Source organism: Monopterus albus, unplaced genomic scaffold, assembly GCF_001952655.1.
Source record: "Monopterus albus unplaced genomic scaffold, M_albus_1.0 scaffold196.1, whole genome shotgun sequence".
NCBI classification, from domain to species: domain Eukaryota; kingdom Metazoa; phylum Chordata; class Actinopteri; order Synbranchiformes; family Synbranchidae; genus Monopterus; species Monopterus albus.
Window position 1 is genome coordinate 1,011,100 of NW_018128076.1, and position 20,503 is coordinate 1,031,602.

General features: G+C 41.4%; 1 protein-coding gene across 1 annotated transcript in view; it reads left to right on the plus strand.

Moving 5' to 3' along the window:
• The window catches only part of atxn7l2a (ataxin 7-like 2a), a 34,480-nt gene extending 14,442 nt beyond the window's left edge, over positions 1–20,038 (plus strand). The window contains exons 6-10 of the mRNA XM_020617877.1: positions 5,791–6,002; positions 11,692–11,872; positions 12,841–12,962; positions 15,700–16,636; positions 19,670–20,038. Of these exons, the coding sequence (XP_020473533.1) occupies positions 5,791–6,002; positions 11,692–11,872; positions 12,841–12,962; positions 15,700–16,636; positions 19,670–19,687 (1,470 nt within the window). The 3' untranslated portion in view covers positions 19,688–20,038. The remainder of the gene's footprint in view (positions 1–5,790; positions 6,003–11,691; positions 11,873–12,840; positions 12,963–15,699; positions 16,637–19,669) is intronic.
• Positions 20,039–20,503: the final 465 nt, after the last annotated feature.

The window sequence follows — 20,503 nt, forward strand, 5'->3', positions numbered from 1 at the left end:
CCCATTGAGCATCTCTGGAGAGACCTGAAAATGTCAACCAATGTTTACCATCCAACCTGACAGAACTGGAGAGGATCTGCAAGGAGGAATGGCAGAGGATCCCCAAATGCAGGTGTGAAAAACTTGTTGCATCATTCCTAAAAAGACTCATGGCTGTATTAGCTCAAAAGGGTGCTTCTACTAAATACTGAGCAAAGGGTCTGAATACTTATGACCATGTGATATTTCAGTTTTTCTTTTTTAATAAATCTGCAAAAATGTCAAAAATTCTGTGTTTTTCTGTCAATATGGGGTGCTGTGTGTACATTAATGAGGAAAAAAATGAACTTAAATGATTTTAGCATATGGCTGCAATATAACAAAGAGTGAAAAATTTAAGGGGGTCTGAATACTTTCCGTACCCACTGTATATGCAAAGTGTTTGTCATATGCACAGTTAGGAAACGTGTTTCCCTGTACAGTGAAATTCTTACTTTGCCGTCCCCATGAATGCCACCAAATACAAATGAAGTATAAAGTAGATAAGTAACACAAAATCTAAGGCACTTTAAGCAGCAAATGGAGCAATATAATGAAAAATGAATACGAATATACAGAGAATGTATGCTGCATGGGAGCAGCATGTGCAGTAGTCAACAGTCATTGTGCAGTTATGCATGTGCAAACTGAGAATGTAAACAGTACATCACATATTTCCTGGTAATAAATTCCTCAGCTGTTTAGAAGTCTGATGGCAGAGGGAAAGTGAGTTTTTCAGTCTAGTGGTCCTGCATTTCGCACTTCTGAACCTCCGGTGAGAGGGTTGGGAGTCGAATAGTCCGTGCTGCGGTGGGTTGGATCTTTGAGGATGGAGGCAGCTTTCCTACGCACCCTGCGGTGGTAAATGCTCTGCAGAGAGGGAAGTGGAGTCCTGGTGATCTTCTCCGCAGTCTTTACCACTCTCTGCAGGCGCTTGCAGTCCATAGCAGTAGTGGGGAGGATCTGCAAAGAGGAGTGGGTCAAAATCCCCCCTGAGATGTGTGCAAACCTTGTGGCCAACTACAAGAAACGTCTGACCTCTGTGATTGCCAACAAAGGTTTTGCCACCAAGTACTAAAGCACGTTTTGCAAAGGGATCAAATACTTATTTCATTCATGAAAATGCAAATTACTTTATAACTTTTTTTGTAATGCATTTTTTTGGATTTTTTGTTATTGTGTCTCTCACTGTTCACATAAACCTACCATTGAAATTGTAGACTGATCCTTTCTTTGTTAGTGTGCAAACTTAAAAAAATCAGCTGGGGTTCAAATAATTTTTTTCCCCTGACTGTACAATATATACAGTCAAGTCTGAAATTATTCATACCCCTGGCAAATTCTGACTTAAAGTTACTTTTATTCAACCAGCAAGTTTTTTTTTAACAGGAAATGACACAGGCGTCTCCCAAAAGATAATAATACGATGTACAAGAGGCATCATTGTGGAAAAAAATATTTCTCAGCTTTTATTTACATTTGAACAAAAAGTGGCATGTCCAAAATTATTCATACCCTTTGCAAACTTTCACAGTCTATGGGAAAATCCAAAGTTCTATACATTCCAAATAGTCCAAGCTGTTCTAAAGCATCCTAATTACACTGATTCATTGGGAACAGCTGTTTTAATCAACTCAACAGGTGAAAAACAGAAGCTCTCTGCTGTTGGTTTGTGGACAGTCATGGCTAAGACAAAGGAGCTCGCTGAGGACCTGTGGCTGCTCATAAGTCAGGAAAGGGCTATAAGACCATATCTAAATGTTTTGAAGTTCCAGTGGCTACAGTGCAAAGTATTATTACAAAATACAGGACGTTCTGCACTGTGAAAAATCTCAGAGGATGTGGTCAGGAGCCAAAAGTGACACCTGTGCTGGCCAGGAGGATAGTGAGAGAGGTAAAAAAGAATCCAAGGATCACCACCAAGGCCATCCTGATGAATCTGGGCTCTGCTGGTGGCAACATCTCAAGGCAGACAGTCCAACGGACACTGCACAAGACATTGCACATGCTCAGTAGCTCACGTCTTTTGCTGATGCAAACCAAGGAGGACACCACTTCTCCAGATAAGGCACATAAAAGGCCACTTGGCCTTTGCAAATGCTCATCTGGACAAAGAAGAAGACTTCTGGTCTTCTGTTTTATGGTCAGATGAAACAAAAGTTGAATTGTTTGGCAACAATGATGTAGCCTTCATTTGGTGTAAAAAAGGAGAAGCCTTCAACCCTAGGAACACCATCCCTACTGTCAAACATGGTGGTGGGAACCTAATGTTTTGGGGGTGTTTTTCAGCCAGTGGACCAGGGAACCTAATCACACTAAACGGCACCGTGAAAAAGGAGCAATACATCAAAATTCTCAACATCAAGCAGTCTGCAGAGAAACTTGGCCTTGGGCACCTGTGGACATTACAGCACGACAACGACCCAAAACAGACAGCAAAAGTGGTGAAGAAATGGTTAGCAGACAAAAACATTAACGTTTTGCAGCGGCCCAGCCAGAGTCCTGACTTGAATCCAATTGAGAATCTGTGGAGGGAGCTAAAGCTGAGGGTGATGGCAAGGAGACCCTCCAACCTGAAAGAGTTGGAGCTCATCGTTAAAGATGAATAGGCAAAAATACCAGTGGAGACACGCAAAAAGCTGGTCAGCAATTATAGGAAGCGTTTGATTGCTGTAATAGCCAATAAAGGCTTTTCTATTGATTATTGAGAAGGGTATGAATAATTTTGGGCATTCCACTTTTTGTTCAAATGTAAATAAAGGCTGAGAAATATTTTATTCCTCTTGTACATCATATTATTATCCTTTGGGAGAAGCCTGTGTCATTTCCTGTCAAAAAATTTGCTGGTTGAATAAAAGTAACTTTAAGTCAGAATTTGCCAGGGGTATGAGTAATTTCAGGCTTGACTGTATATATTCCCCACTCGCCCCACTTTGGAGCGGTCCTTCAAGCTCGGGTCTTCTACAAGAGAGGCCTGGGAGCTTGAGGGTCCTGCGCAGTATCTTAGCTGTTCCTAGGACTGCACTCTTCTGGACAGAGATCTCAGATATTGTTCCTGGATCTGTTGGAGCTACTCTCCCAGTTTGCGGGTCACAGCTCCCAATTATTATCCAGACTATCATTGGAACTTTGCTTTCAGGTGTAATGACATTCTGAGGACAGTGAGCTCCCTTGACAGAAATTTGTGCTGTCTGAGTGCTGTCTGGTTTGGTTTGGTTTTGTTTTTAAACACAAATTGAAAATGTACATAAAAACAACTAGACTGATGACCACTGAATAACCTCAACCATCCCACTGCTGTCTGGAGGAAACAATGGAATTGAACCATCTATCTATCAGTGGTTTGCACTCTATTTAGGATCGGGTTATTCTCATCTATTTTTATGGATCCCACTACAATTAGTCATATCCTTAATGATGCTGGATTTTTACCTAAATGTAGTCATCTCTAATTGTAATCTCAGCATTTTGCTTTGCAACTTTAAGGTGCTTCCAGTGAGAATATTGTAAATATGGTGGCAGCAGCAAGGAGAGAGGTGGTTTGTGTGAATGCACATGGCTATTTGACGCAGCTTTTGGATTAAATTGTAAGCTATTTCAAATTGCTATCACAGCTCACCGTATTCCAGTTAAACATCTCTTCACCAGCAGAAAAAACTGGTCAATGAAGACAGACAGTTTTGGAACAACATCAGCTGCAAAGGTCAAATATCTGGTCTATGCCAATAAATGGCAATTATGATACTAGTTGGCAGCAATATGCTGCTTTGTCCTGAGGTAGGGCAATTAATATGTTGCTGTAGCCCATTCAAAACAAAGAATTTAGAGTGGCAGCAGTAATCATCAGGTTGAAGCAGATTTATACTAATCATCAAGGCTTTGGTGAGATCGAGAATTTTGTGACACTCACCAGGTCCATGTTTTAGCTGTTCATTTAAAATACTCAGTCAAAATTTAAGGGTGACTAAAACTGGATTTATACTTCTTTTTGAAGTGGCTATGCTGTACCATTGGCAGCCATGTTCCCAAGTTACACTGTAGGGTACGGTGTAACTGACATGTGCTTCCTCAAAATGTAACAATGCAGCAGCCCTTTGCTGTCAATGAAGATACCACACCAAATCACATTATAAGTTAGAAGGTGATAAACCCAGTGCTTGTGCGTGTCTCCCCATTGCTTTCACATAAAAATGAAAGAATGGAAACAGTGACAGTGGTACTAACGGGTGAAATCTGACTCAACTACAGTGCCTATAAAAAGTATTTACCCACTTGGATGTTTTACCCTTTTATTGGTTTTATAAATCAGTAGTCATATAATTTTGGCTTTTTTGACAACAAAAAAAACCTCTAATGTTAAAGTGAAAACAGGTTTTTACAAAGTAATGTCAATTAAATAAAATATTTAATGTTAAATAAATGACTGCATAAATATTCACCCTTTTTAAAATGACTGACCTAATTCAACAGAGGTCCAGCCAACTGGTGCTAGTAGTCTCACAATTAGTGAAATGGGGATCACCGGAGTGCAGTGAATGTGTCTCAAGTGATTGTAGTATAAAGACGTGTATCTGGAAGGTCCAGTCACTGGTTAATCAGTATTCCTGGCTATCATTACACCATGAAGAACACTCCAAGCAACTAAGAAAAAAGATTATTGAAAAGTATAAGTCAGGGGATGGATACAAAAAAATTCCAAGGCACCCGGAGTTCAGTTAAATCCATTACTAAGAAATAGAAGGAATATGGCACATGTCTAAATCTGCCTAGATCAGGCCGTTTTCATAAACTGAGTGACCATACAAGGAGACTAGTGAGCGAGGCCACCAAGACACCTATGACTACTCTGAAGGAGTTACAAGCTTCAGCAGTTGAGATAGGAGAGACTCTGCATACAACAACTGTTGCCTGGGTTCTTCACCAGTCCAAGCTTTATGGGAGAGTGGCAAAGAGAACGCCACTGTTGAAGAAAACTCATATTAAATCTTGACTAGAGTTTGCCAAAAGGCATGTGGAGACTTTATGGTCAAGTGGAAGAAAGTTCTTTGGTCTGATGAGGCCAAAATGGTGCTTCTTGGCCATCAGACAAGACACTATGTTTGGCAGACACCAAACACTGCACATCACCACAAACACACCATCCCCACTATGAAGCACAGTGGTGGCAGCATCATGCTTATTACCATCAGTCTTATTCAGTTTGCAACAGACCTACGGCTTGGGAGAAGATTCATTCTCCAGCAAGACAAAGACCTGAAAGCTACACAGAAATGTTTTAAAGACAACAAGGTGAGTGTTGTGGAGTGGCTGACCTCAATCCAATAGAGGATTCGTGGCTGGACTTGAAAAGGGCAGTTCATGCCAGATTTTCGCACAACCTGGCAGAGTTTGAGCAGTTTTGCAAAGAAGAATGGAGTAAAATGGCAGTGTCCAGATGTGCAAGCCTGATTGAGACCTCTCCACAAAAACTCAGTGCTGTGATTACAGCCAAAGGTGCATCTACTAAATACTGACTTGAAGGGGGTGAATATTAAGGCAATCACTTATTTCCCATTACATATTTTTATTTAAATGACATTACTTTGTAGAAACCTGTTTTCACCTTGACTTTTTTTTTTTGGTCAAAAACAGCCAAATTATATTGACCGTGATTGATTTATAAAATCAATAAAAGGATAAATCAAGACCTATGGAGTAGGTGCCTATGGCAGGACACCTTGCATCCACTATAAATCTAACTTATCTGCATGTAACTTCTGTCCTGCCTCTCAGATCCACTCCATCCACCAACGGAGGAAAGTGGTGGGCAGAAGCAAGAACTTTGACCAATTGGTGGCAGAACTGAAAACCAAGGTTCGAGAGAAAGGGGCCCAGTCACTGGAGGGAGGGTCTTCTACTGGACGATCTCCCAGCCCAGAGACCCAAAGGGAGCAGGCTGGGACTCCACATTGCAGGAGACCTCTGGCCAGTCTCCCTGCTTTCAGGTTGGTGAGCTTATGCATACAGTGTGCATGGTGGTAGATAGGGTATTTCTAGATATTATAAACTCTCATCTTAATATTAAGTTTCAAAAAAATGTTATAAAAAGCCCCAAACTATTTAGTCCTGCATTTTGACAGGCTTTTCTACAGTTTTCAAGTTGCTACATTGTTACTGCCCACACACTCAAACCCACACAACAGTTTTTTTTAAATGCTATACCTGATAAAACAAATATTTCATCTTGCAGAACTGAGTGGGGCCAGCTACTACCAGTGGGCAGGGAGATACCATGCAACAATTTGACTTATTCTGCAGTCATACAGCAGATGCATGTAATGTTGCAAACCTACTCAATAAGTGGCCAACCCACACTTGACCCGCTGGTTGTGAAACTGAAATTGTCAGCATTTATAGACTCCAGTCTTCAATCCCAGACACTTCACTATTGAACCTCATATTTACAAGTAATTTAAATTATCACCAAATACAACTACTTTCACTGCCGAGAGTACTGGCAGTGAAACTAGTTGCATCTTCAATCATGTTGTCCTGATGGTGTTTCTCACTTTGCATAATGTGCATGTGCACCACGTGATAGATAAAATGTCACTATCATGAAATGAACAACGGTTCTACTGCCACATAGCAAATGTTAAATTTCTCATGCAGCAGAGGTGATGGCTGACCACATGTTGGGCCATTCAGATCGATCAATTACAGTAAAACCTTGGATTGCAAGTACCTTGGTCTGCGAGTTTTTTGCAAGACGAGCAAAAATTTTGTATAAAATGACTTTTTTACAACCACAAACTTAAATGTATTTTATTGGGATTTTATGTGATAGACCAACACAAAGTATCGCATTATTGTGAAGTGGAAGGAAAATGATATGTGGTGTTTACAAATAAAAATCTGAAAAGTGTGGCGTGCATATGTATTCAGCCCCCTTTACTCTCATATCCCTAAATAAAATCCAGTGCAACCAACTGCCTTCAGAAGTCACCTAATTAGTAGAGTCCACCTGTGTGTAATTCAGTCTCAGTATAAATACAGCTGTACTGTGAAGGCCTCAGAGGTTTGTTAGAGAACATTAGTGAGCAAACAGCATAATGAAGACTAAGGAACACACCAGACAGATCAGGGATAAAGTTGTGGAGAAGTTTAAAGCAGGATTAGCTTATAAAAACATATCACAAGCTTTGAACATCTCATGGAGCACTGTTTAATCTATCATCCGAAAATGGAAAGTGTATGGCACAACTGCAAACCTACCAAGACATGGCCGGCCACCTAAACTGACGGGCCGGGCAAGGAGAGCATTAATCAGAGAAGCAACCAAGAGGCCCATGGTAACTCTGGAGGAGCTGCAGAGATCCACAGCTCAGGTGGGACAATACGTCCACAGGACAACTATTAGTCATGTACTCCACAAATCTGGTTTTTATGGAAGAGTGGCAAGAAGAAAACTATTATTGAAAGAAAGCAATAAGAAGTCCTGTTTGCAGTTTGCCACAAGCCATGTAAGGGACACAGCAAACATGTGGAAGAAGGTGCCCTGGTCGGATGAGACCAAAATTGAACTTTTTGGTCTACATGCAAAATGCTGTGTGTGTGTGGCGGAAACCTAACACTGCACATCAACCTGAACACACCATCCCCACCGTGAAACATGGCGGTGGTAGCATCCTGGAAGAAAACTTGTTAGAAGCTGCAAAAGACTTAGATTGGGGCGGAGGTTCACCTTCCAGCAGGACAACGACCCTAAACATACAGCTAAGAGCTACAATGGAATGGTTTAGATCAAAGTATGTTCATGTGTTAGAATGGCCCAGTCAAAGTCCAAACCTAAATCCTATTGAGAATCTGTGGCAAGGCTTGAATCTGCTGTTCACAGGCGCTCTCCATCCAATCTGACTGAACTGGAGCTACTTTGCAAAGAAGAATGGGCAAAGATTGCAGTCTCTAGATGTGCAAAGCTGGTAGAGACATACCCCAAAAGACTTGCAGCTGTAATTGCTTCGAGTATTTTTTTTTAATTTTTTTTAATTTTTAAGTATTGATTCAAGGGGGCTGAATACATATGCAGGCCACACTTTCAAATTTGTATTTGTAAAAAATCTTGGAACAGCACGTATAATTTTCCTTCCACTTCACAATTATGCAATGCTTTGTGTTGGTCTATCACATAAAATCCCAATAAAATACATTTAAGTTTGTGGTTGTAATGCGACAATGTGGAAAAATTCAAGGCATATGAATACTTTTGCAAGGCACTGTAGCTCTCTCTTGTCTCCCTCACACCACCCATGATTCTTTTCAGAGGTAAAGTGTAGGTTGTATTACTGTTATCATGTTTATATGAATACGTGTTTGTGGAACAAATCATTTTGTGTTTCCATTATTTCTTATGGGGAAATTCGCTTTGATATACGAGTACTTTGGATTACGAGCACGTTGCTGGAATAAATTATACTCACAATCCGAGGTTCCACTGTAATTAATTCCTGCTTTAGAATGTAATCACAGTGAAACAGTCACAAATTAACAATTTAACTCTCTGAGTCACTTTGTCCTCACTGGTGGTGCTCTCTCTCCTCATTCACTATCTAGCTCTTTCTCTCTCACACACACCCCTAACCCCCCCCCCCCCCATTCCACCTTGTCCCGTTTATACAGAAAGTGGGGCAAACTCGTCTCAGCAAAAATGCTACCTCTCTCTGCAGCATTTTGGAGAGTCAACTCCGACCCCCCATGCCGTGCCTGTACCTTTTGCACATAATGGTGAGGCGGAAAATTCCCACATTGAATGGGTATTGTAAAAGGGGCTTGACACTCTTGACCATGGTTTTATCCCCCTCTCTCCCCCTTCTCATGCCAATTGGCTGGTTGCTCAAGTAAAGACAGTACTATGGACTCCTTTTAAAAAGGTTACTGAACTCAGGGGAAGTGGATAGTTGAGACTGTGATTTTATTTAACTCAAAGCTACTATAGAGACTGAAATTGCGGTCACGCCCTGTTGAATTTTGGGTAAATGCGCTATTTTGGGAGCATCATGCTCATTATTGATCATAGATGTGTGTATATATACACTACATACGTCTAAGTTAATTTAAACAAATAAATACTATCTCATACATTTATATACAGTAGCGAATGCTTAGCTATGTCCAAACATCCACTTTAGTGCACAGACAGGACAGAAATGGATTCATCTGCAGTGGTTGTGTTATCTGCGCACAGCTGCTAGCTAGCGTTAGCTCCTAAACCGAGAGCCGAAATCAGGGTGCAGAGTCATTTTTTTAGCTCATTGCGCTGGTCAGCAGAGTCTCCAGTTCTGCTATGAGTTAGTTACAATTAGCTAAGGTTCCATTCTGAATTACTAGTCGGTAAAGTGAAATCTAAATAATTTAAGCAACTTTTTAGTGAAACAAAACAAGAATATATGCAAGTAAATACAGCCCTTCCTCCCAAAATGACACCCCCATCCTAACATTCAACACTTCGTGACATACCTTAATGTTCTCTGTATGTAACTTAAGGTAGCACTAACATGAAACTTCAAATCAATCCGCTCTGCTCTGCCCAGCTCTTCCTCTCCCTGCTCCACTTTGCTCTACTACAATCTGCCATGCTCTGCCACACTCTGCCCAGCTATATATACTTTATCTTTATGCAAGCTAGCTTGCTTGTTCACTGGTCATTTAAGTTGGCTAAGTAAGTTATATCATCCATGTGTCGCAGATGGTTAAACGTGATTTTTCATAGTAGGCTATTAATAAAATTAATTATTGCAGCCGAGCCCATAATCTGTGAGCATCATGTACCTCGGCTGAAAAAAGCGAGTGCAAGCACCGCAGGTATTCCTATATATAGTCATGGCCAAAGATATTGACACCCCTGCATTCCTGTCAGAATACACACCACGTCTTCCAGAAAATTGTAGCAATCACAAATTCTTTGGTATTCTCGTGTTTTTTGTTTTGTTTTTGTTTTTTTTGTTATTGTTGTTGTTTGTTTGCATTGGAACAACACAAGAAAGCTGAAGAAAAAAAGCCAAATTTGATACATTCCACAGAGAACTCCAAATATGGACTGGACAGAATTATTGACACCCTCAACTTAATATTTGGTAGCACACCCTTTGGACAAAATAACTGAGATCAGTCACTTCCTGTAACCATCACTGAGTTTCTTCCACCTCGCTACTGGAATTTTGGACCACTTTTCTTTTGCCAGCTGCTCCAGGTCTCTCAGATTTGAAGGGTTCCTTTTTCCAGCTGCTGTTTGAGATCTCTCCACAGGTGCTCTACAGGATTTAGATCTGGACTCACTGATGACCACTTCAGAACTCTCCAGCACATTGCCTGAAACTGTTTCTGGTGCTTTCTGAAGTCTGCTTTGGGTCATTGTCCTGCTGTAAGATCCATGACCTCTGACAGAGACCCAACTTTCTGACACTGGGCCCTACATCTCTCCCTAGAATTCATTGGTAGTCTTCAGGTTTCATAATGCCATACACACAGTCAAGACATCCAGCGCCGGAAGCAGCAAAGCAACCCCAACACATCAGTGAACCTCCACCGTGTTTGACTGTAGGGACTGTGTTCTTTTCTTTGAAGGTCTCATTTTCTTTTCTGAAAACAGTAGAATGATGTGCTCGACCAAAAAGCTCTATGTTAGTCTCATCTGTCCACAGGACATTCTCCCAGAAGGACTGTGGCTTTTTCAGGTATGTTTTGGCAGCCTCTAGTCTGGCTTTTTTATGTCTCTGTGTCAGCAGTGGGGCCCCCTGAGTCTCCTACCATTGTGTCCCTTGTCATTCAGATGGTGATGGATAGTGTGAGTTGATACTGTTGCCTTGTAGCCTTGAAAATGTCCAGGCTTTTCCATTACTGTGGTTCTCAAATCCTCAGACAGTTCTTTACTCTTCTTTCTTTTCTCCATGCTCAGTGTGGTCGACACCACACAAAGGTTGAGTCAACCTTTCTCCATTTTAACTGGTTGAAAGTGTGATTTCTGGTTCCATATTGCCAGCACCTGTTGGTTGCTACAGGTGACTTTCATTACAAATTAAAGGAGCATAATTCGCTTGACATGCAACAATTTCTGATTATCTTGAAAAGGTGTCAATAATTCTGTCCAGTCCATATTTGGAGTTCTGTGTGGAATGGATCAGATTTGGCCTTTTCTCTGCTTTTTGTGTTGTTCTAGCGCAAACAAAAAATAAACATGAGAATACCAAAGAATTTGTGATTTCAGCAGTTTTCTGCAAGAAGTGGTGCGATATCTGACAGAAGTGCAGGGGCACCAATATTTTTGGCCATGACTGTAGTTAGTGGAACAGATGACCATGTCTTCACATATCCAGACTTCCCCACCGTGCATTCTGCAGTCTGCAGTAAGGTTACTCTTTATGACACTAGCCACCACGGATCCACAGGTTAATAATTGAACATCAAATTAAGTGCTTTTTCAGAGCAGTATGCACATATTGACAGGTGATATGAAATAAAAGGGATAAAGTTTTACTAAAATTACAGACACATAGGGGATAACTGCTTGATATGGAGTTAATGTACTTTATATGGGCAAGCACTGTTACTGTGGGGACTTCAGCCATCTCATGTTATGAGATGCCATGAATATACTATTGGACAGCTGAAACCAACAGTTGAATTTGTTTTTTACAGTCGGTCTGCAGCTGTGTCAGAATGCACTCCAGAGGAAGAGAAACGGCAGCAGGATGACGGATGTCTCCGAGCCCCCTCACCTCTTGTTTATGGACGAATCTCTAGTGACGAAAGTGAGACAGAAGGGCCAGAGGAGCCCCTTGAGTTCCCATTTTCTACTGCACATCCCAGACCATTAGCGGTGAGCAGTTTGTGTTTTCTTTCGCTTAGAGTGAGCCTTTTATAGCTACGTAGGAGCGGGTCCCTTACCGTGGAGGCTGCTGTGTTTTTACAGTAGCCCAAAATGGACAAACCACACACTGGCTCTAGAGGGTGAATTTCACATTGAAATAGCAGTGGAGAACTTAGGAATATGAAAAGAGGTAACGTTAGAAATGAGGAAGTGCTGCCGTGAATTTAAGAACTACAATTTGTTAAATGGAAGATCATAGCTGTACTTTAACACAAGAAAAAGGAAGAATCCTCCTTGTCAAAGAAGGAAACGGGCTAATGTTAACTGCAGTCAAGTGAGCCATCAACCCGGTCAAGCCAGTTACCATTGGACTTTTGTTGTGCTTTTTATGCAGTTACGGTAAGGATGTTTGGAGCAGCCAAAATGGATGCTTAAAGTCTGGTTGAGTGTTTACTAATAGACCTAAATAATAAAATGGTATACACACACATCTTAATGTGTGTTTATTCATCCTTCTTAAATTACACTGCAGTCAAGTGAGCTGCTGTTAGCTTTTGCTTGGTCAAGTTGGCCGTACTTGTTTTCCGGCAGCGCAATTTGTCCCACATTTACGGTAATGGCTGTTAAACTGCTATGAGAGCTGTTGAACACTATGTATGTCTTTGCTGAAGGTTGCAATTTGAAACCTCACCGCTAGATGCCACTAAATATCACACACTGGACCTTTAATGTAAGGAAGTGGAGAGAACATTACAATTGGCAGAACGTTTTTATTTTCAACTTGTTCCCTCCAGAGGTTAACAAAGATTTGTCTCTGTTTTACCCAGAAGTACATCACAACACAAAACCAATACACCAGTGAAATGTGATTATACTGTAACTATGAGACTGTTTAGAGCTGCCTTGGATAATAATTGTTACAGATAGCCATAGACGATACTTATCTGTAACAGATTTACAACATCTTCTTTCTCTAGGTGTGTTCATTTGGCAGCCATGCATTGGGTCACGGCATCTACACGTTTGACAGACGACTTCATCACCTGAGGTCGGCTCTTTGCAGCATGCTGGAACAGCACATTAGTGCCCATCTTTGGAAGTAAGAAACCTGAGATCACCTTCCTGCTTGGCCCTTTTGGCCTTGGTCTGCTTTTGTGGGTGTGAATTCTTGACCTGTTTTTATAAGGAAACAAACAACTCGGTTACTTTTTATGCCTCCGAGCTGGTGATAACTGTGGCCAGAGGTATTAGGTTTTTGGGTTGTCCGGTCATTTGGCCCATTCTCATCAATATCTCAGAAATGCCTTGGGGGAATTTCTTCAAATTTGGCAAAAACGTCCAATTGAGCTCAAGGATGAAAGGGTCATATTTTTGTGGTCAAGGTCATTGTTGTCTCACATCTGTACTATTCATGTGAATTGGACTGGTTGGAGGAGGCATACAACTGCAAAGTGATAATTGTAGTTATTGGAATTTATGTAGCAACAGCTATGCAATTTACTGTATTGCTTTCTAAAATGCCTCTTTATTCTGTTTTCTGTTGTGGGTGACTGAAAATAAGGCTTGATGTTTCCAGTAGGTTTTGTTCGCGGCACCATACAGTACTAAGTGTTACTAGTGACACCTAAAGAGTGCTTTTTTTTTTTTTTTTTTTTTTTTTTTTTTTTTTTATTTTTTTTTTCATTAAAATTAGGGTGACCAGAAACAAATTTCTTGTGTGTGTAACATGCTTGGCCAAATAAAGGTGATTATCCTTATTGTTATTACAGTGACTTCACAAAGTATTCAGACTAAGGATTTTTGAATATTAAAATAGTCATAACATTTTTAAAAATTGAATATTTCTTGCAAGTATGGTTTTGTCTTTAAAAACAATGAACCACTGTTTTCCTGTGACATGTGCCTGAGAGGACCAGCCAAAGTCAAGATCTAAACCCCAGAGAACTTCTGTGGAGAGACAAGAAGATGGCAGTTCAGACACTTAGCTAAGAGAGACTTACCCAATAAGACCTGAAGTTGTAACTGCTGTCCAAAGGCTTCTACAAAGCACTGAATTAAGGACCTAAATACTTCTGTTAATGAGAAATTTCAGTTTTTGTTTTTAAAAAAATTCATGAAAACATTTTCACTTCACATGACACATTTATGGGTTATTGAGTTTAGACTGATGGTCAGAATTGTAATTTTACATGTTTAAAATGAATCTTCCACACAAAGTGTGCAGTGAGTTTTAAAATGAATCTTCCACACAAAGTGTGCAGTGAGTGAAGTAGTCTGAATACTTTCTGAAGCAACTGCATTTTAAATACAAAATTATTTATTTTAAGTTTACCTAGGGGCACTGAGGGCATAATTGCTCTGCCTTCTGCCCACCATGTTGAACTGGTTCTAATCAGTGATAAAAATGAGCTTTTGGTACCAGATGGGTAATGTATCTAAAAAATGTTCAGTCCACTAATGCTGATTGATTGAGATCATTTGAGATATGCCCTACCACCATGATCACACATTTGAAATTTGACATTCACCAGTGATGTTTTTCAGTGCTTAGTGGCGAATGATGATCTGTGGTCATATCCTGCGTATTGGTAACACTAGCAGATAAATTTGAGTGTAATTTGAGAGCTCTGAGATGAGGCAGATGGTGTGTTCTACTAAGAATAGCTGCAGTGAAAAGTGTGAAATTGGCGGGAAGATGGGGACAATTTCCCTAAACATCAGCTGATAATGACTACATTTATATGCAGAATTATCAGACATATAGAATGAACAGTGCAGTCCTGTTTTGAACTTGGTCTTTATTTTTTATAAATCAAAGAGCACTGCCAAAATTAACATAGCATACCCCTGTCTACCGCACAGTAGAGACAACAGCTATCCGTTTATAATGCATAAGGTGCATTTTTAAATGAAGGGTCAGAGCAGTGGTTCCCAAACATTTTCAGCTTGAGACCAAAAGAGAAATTTGGTTTCTCTCTGGGACCCAAACTTAAAAAAATCCATCACAAGTGCAATTGTAAACTACATACAACAAACCCTAAATTTAAAATGTAGCCTACATGAAATGTATTTATTTCATTGTAAAAGTACATAATAGCAATAATGAAGCTGCTGAGTGTAATGTTAAATTTCTCACTACCTTATAACAAACTTGTATGAAACAAACATCATTGGGACTGTCTGACAATAGCATCAAATAATAAATATATGCATTACATTCAAAATGGACAGAACAACGGTAACATATGCAGCTACATGCATGGTGTATTATGTTAGTTCCATTAGTTATTTTTACACACTTGGTGTCAGTCAAATTTGTTTTCTTTTTCTGTTGCTCCTTTTCTATACCGCTGGTCGAAGGTTTTCCATCTCTCTGTTTCATTTGCTACCAGATCTCCTTTGCAGGAGTCCTCGCAAGAGCTGTCATGGCTGTTAAGGCTTGTGCCAGTAGTGTTGTGGCAGCTGTTGAATAATCTTTATAAGCTGTGAAAGATTATGTTTAAGAGTTTTGGGAGAAAGCCAACGGGCCATTGAAGTTTGATGGCCAGTTGGGGCCTGCTGAAATTAGTTTGAGAAGAAAATGGGAGAGAGCGCATCTTGCACACAGCATCTGAACTTAACAAACCTGCTGTTGGTGTACAAAAAAAGAGCGCCCTTCTTCTGTTTTGATTTGGAAAATGAATTCACATTTCATAGCATTGTTATGCATTTTACTCTGCCAACTGGCAACCCAATAAAATCAGGTCCACGACTTTAAGTTTGGGAAAGGCTGGGTTAGAGGACTTAGTTTTATATATTGGAATACTGACATATTGATTTATTTCCTCTCAATCCAGGAAAATACCTCAAGCCACAGACCTTCAGTTTCCACCTCTCTTAGCCAAGACCACCACTTCTATATCTCCTTCCTCCATAGCCACCACACCCTCCTCTTCATTACATTCTAAGGTCCGCACAGGAAGTCATATCAGCTCCTCCCTCAAAGTTGCATCCTCCTCCTCTTCTAGTCGAGGTCCAGGGAGACCCCTACCAACCATACAGTCAGAGAACGCCAGTGGTGGTCATCTGGTGTCACTGGGTAAGCCTGTGGTAGTGCGTCAGGTGGGCACTGGGCGGCCCAAGAACCCAGTGGGGCGTCCGAGCAAGCAGATGCTAAAGCTGCGAGAGGAAGCTGCTGCTGCCGCTGCCCTCCGTAAACGCAAAGCCCCATCCCAGGAAGGGGAGCACTCAGGCCCCGACAGGAACTGCATTATACTTCAGGACCGGGGCCGCCCACCCTCCGGCACCTCTTCATCCTCTTCACCTTCCTCTTCTAAAACCCCTATTCCCTCACCTGTCTCACACGGACAGACCAACGGCACGCTTTCCCCCAGCACCAAACCCCGCCCTCAGCCCTCCCCCTCAGAGTCCCACTCACCAGCTGCCAAGGCGGTCTGGACCTACCGACGGACACACCCTTCTCTGGGGCATTCATCACCCCCAGATCTCTCCTCTGCCACCAACAACTCCCATAGCAGGGCTGGCATGGGGGACTCAGGACTGCACGAGCAGGGCAGCGGAAGGGGCTTCGAGCACCAGGGGCTGGTGAAGAAACACAAGGGGGGAGGCATGGAGGAACACTCGCCCTCCTCCAAACCCTCAGTGCACCGCCTGCCCTCGTCCTCCTCCAGTTCTGCCACCTCCTCCTCTCCTCGCTCTAACTTCTACCCTTGGAAGGACAGCAAAGGTGGGGGGCTGGCTGGGGGTGTGGAGAAGAAACTGGGCACACAGAAGGTGAGTTTGGAAGAGGGGAAATGAGCAGTACACAGGGTGACAGGAAAATTATTTGCTAGATAAAGTTACAATTTGCAGCTTTCTCCTTGAGGTTGAGGCGTCACAACCAGCTAACAGCATTTTGTATCTATGACACATCTTTATTTTCTAAATAATATTTCAAATTAAAGGAGTACACCACAGAAGCAGTGTTTTGACTGTCACTCAGTTACTTTTTGGAGATTTAACAATAATAATAATAATAATAATAATTGATAATAATCAACTTTATTTGTACCGCACTTTCCAGCTCAGGAGCACAAAGTGCTACAACAATAGAAACATAGCAATACAATATCAGTTCAAAACGCTCATAGACAGACAAGAAGCCAAATAGATATCCAAAGACTGATATAGGCCAACTACTACCCGGCCGGCTCTCTCACTGGGGGCTCACCCATGGCGGTCTAGTGGACCAATACACACAGTAACATATTAAAACTAGTTAAAAAGTAAATTATTAAAGCTGGCAAAAACAGTGGACACGCTAAACATTAAAAGCTTGTTTACAAAGATGCGTTTTTAACGCTGACTTAAACGCTGCCGGCTCAGTTATCGAGCGTATATCTAAAGGCAGGGAGTTCCACAGCCTAGGGCCATGCACGGCAAAGGCGCGGCCTCCCCATTTTTTGTAGTGTGCAGGGGGAACGTTAAGAGCATTATGACCCGATGATCGTAGGGTTCTGCGAGGGACATATCTAGCCAAGAGATCGGACAGGTGCTGAGGGGCAAGGCCATGCATGGCTTTAAAAACATAAAGCAAAACCTTAAAATCTACTCTCCATTTAACGGGCAGCCAATGAAGAGAAAGCAGAACTGGAGTGATGTGGGCATGCCGACGAGTGTTTGTTAGCAGACGGGCAGCCGCGTTCTGAACAAGTTGGAGCCTGGAGAGTGATGACTGGGATAAACCGGAGTACAGGGCATTACAATAATCAAGCTGGGAGGTCACAAACGCATTAATGGCTTTCTCTAAGTCACTATGAGAGAGAAATGGCTTTACCTTTGCTAACAATCTTAGCTGGTAGAAGCTGGTTTTTACCACTGACTTGATCTGCTTATCAAAGTTAAAATTGACATCAAAAATTACCCCCAGATTTTTTACCGCATTAGAGAGCGAGGGGGCATATGTGCCAAGATCAACTACACTTCCATCCGAATGGGGGCTGATAACAATAAATTCAGATTTGCCTTCATTTAAGTAAAGGAAATTCTGAGTTAGCCAAGTTTTAACATCGTGCAGACAGTTTTGTAGTGCACCAAACGAACCTGACTCCGGTTGAACCAGCGGCATATAGATTTGGATATCATCAGCATAAAAATGAAAGGGAACATTGTGACTAGATATAATGGCGGCAAGTGGTAAGAGATACAAGGAAAATAACAAAGGGGCCAGAATGGAGCCTTGCGGGACGCCAGAAGTCAGGGAAGCTGTGCCGGAAGAATGGTCACCAATCATAACCGAATAGGTTCTATCGGTAAAATAGGACTCAAACCACCTTAGCACCTCCCCTCCCAGACCGAAAAAGTACTGAAGTTTTAAAAGTAAAATCGAGTGGTCCACTGTGTCAAAAGCCGCAGATAGGTCCAGCAAAGCTAAAATGACTGGGCATCCCACATCTAGGGCTAATGCAACATCATTATGTACCTTGAGTAAAGCAGACTCAGTGCTGTGTCGGGCCCTGAACCCAGACTGAAATTTATCACCCAAATCTAAAGATTTTAAGTGAGTTTGCAGCTGAGTAAGCACCAACTTCTCCATAACTTTAGCAAGGAAAGGGAGTAGGGATATTGGCCGAAATTTTTTTAATACCATAGCGTCAAGGTTGGGCTTTTTAAGTAATGGTCTAACAACCGCATGCTTAAGGGTCGAAGGGACCGAGCCAGAACTCAAGCATGAGTTAACAAAGTTGACCAGCCCAGGGCCAATTATATCAATAACTTCTTTAAAAATCTTCCCCGGAAGGGGATCAAGCGGAGAAGCAGCGGGTTTGAGCTGAAGCACACATTTTTTAAGTTGTGAGAGGGACACCTGAGCAAATGAGGTGAAGGTATCACCAGGGTGGGACACAGCTGGGGCATAAGGTGGAAGATGTAGAGGACTCACTCTGATGGCCCGGACTTTTTCACTAAAATACAATAAAAAATCGTCACACAAAGCATTCGAAGCTTCAGGAAACACAGCAGTAGAGGGATTGATAACCGAATTAATAGTCTTAAAAAGAACTCTCGGCTGATGACTATTCTCCGAGATAATTTGGGCTAAATACTGAGACTTAGCATCGCTGACAGCTCTCTGATAGTCCTGACGACAGGCTCTTAGGACGTCTAAGGGGACTTGCAGACCATCCTTCCACCATTTCCGCTCTGCCTGTCTGCACCGTCTCCGATAGGCCCGCGTAACGTCATTCAGCCAAGGATCAGAGAGATTCCTAATTCTTTTCCTCCTGAGCGGAGGAACAGAATCCATAATTTTTACTCACTTTTCATACTTACTTGATGCAGCACTGCAGTGAGTCCAGGCTGACTACAGCTGCTGATCTCTGCAAAGGAGCAAGCTACACAGTTTTCAGAGCCAGAGTTCAAAACTACAGGTGTTACACATAAAACCACTTTTTGTGTGTGTGTGTGTATCTTCTGATTTTTTTATATATATAAAGACCTTGTACCTTTTCTTCCACAAGACAGACACACTCTGGGAGCTTGACATTAAGGCTTTATTAGCTCTGTATTTCAAATTTAAAGCTACCCAGAGCACAGTGCACTCTGATTTTGTTACCGTGCTGTGAAAAAGTGTTGTTTAAAAGTCAGTGTGAAGGAAGTGTCTGATCTAGATGTCTAAATATTCTTCTTTTATCTCTTCTTCTGCTTCTGACCTTTCTGACACCCTGTGTATCAGTTTGTTCTGTCCTGTTTTGTACAGTTTGGAAGTGAATATACAAATAAGGTGGCAAAATGAAAGTAGTAATTTCAAATGTTTCTTTTGTCCCCCAGCCAAAACTGCACCATTAAGTGTGCCTGCCTTACAAGCCACTCTGAGGGAGCCAGCTCTGCTCAGTCCAAGACTGAGTCAACGGGACTCAAATGTGTGTCTGCGTCTGTCTGTTGAGCAAACGCTCAAGTATGGGTGTGTCAGATTGTGTTTTATGTGCAGTATGGATCTGTTGGTGTGAATTTCAGCTGGCTGTGTGGGTCTGTGTGTTTGCTGTTGTCTGGATGAATGTCTGAGGGAGAACTGGGAATGGGAGGGTGGGATGAAATTCAGAGTATGGATTTAGAAATACCTCAAGACCATTGGTTATGCTGCTAAATTAAATATGTTGGTTTATAAAAATGGATTAAAAATTTCCTTTACACTTGGTTTCTGTGACTCATTTTTAAGGCTATATTTTTGCAATCACTTGTCTCTTGAACATCTGTTCTACCTACAACATATATGACAATCCAGTTAAGGTTCTTTATTTGCTTTTTCAGCACTTCAAGCTATGTGATGCTCAGAGTAAGTTACATAACTGTTGCTTAATTTAATTTAAAACTTCCAAAAATTCAGTCTGATTTGGTATTTTTGGAAACAGTTGTATTTCTGGTAAAATAAATGTCCACTTGGAGTTTGAGAAGTCCAGCTACAAGTGTGAACGCAAATAAAGCCATTGATTATTATTTTTTTTATTTTTTTTGACTAAAATTTGGTTACACTGTGGATAAAGAGGGATTTGTTCCCTGTTTGTAAAGGGTCAAAGTGCATTGTGTATTTTTTTTTTATATTAGGGGCGAGCAAAGAGTTTTGTTTCTTTTGTTCTTAAAATTGACTGATGAAGGACAAATGAT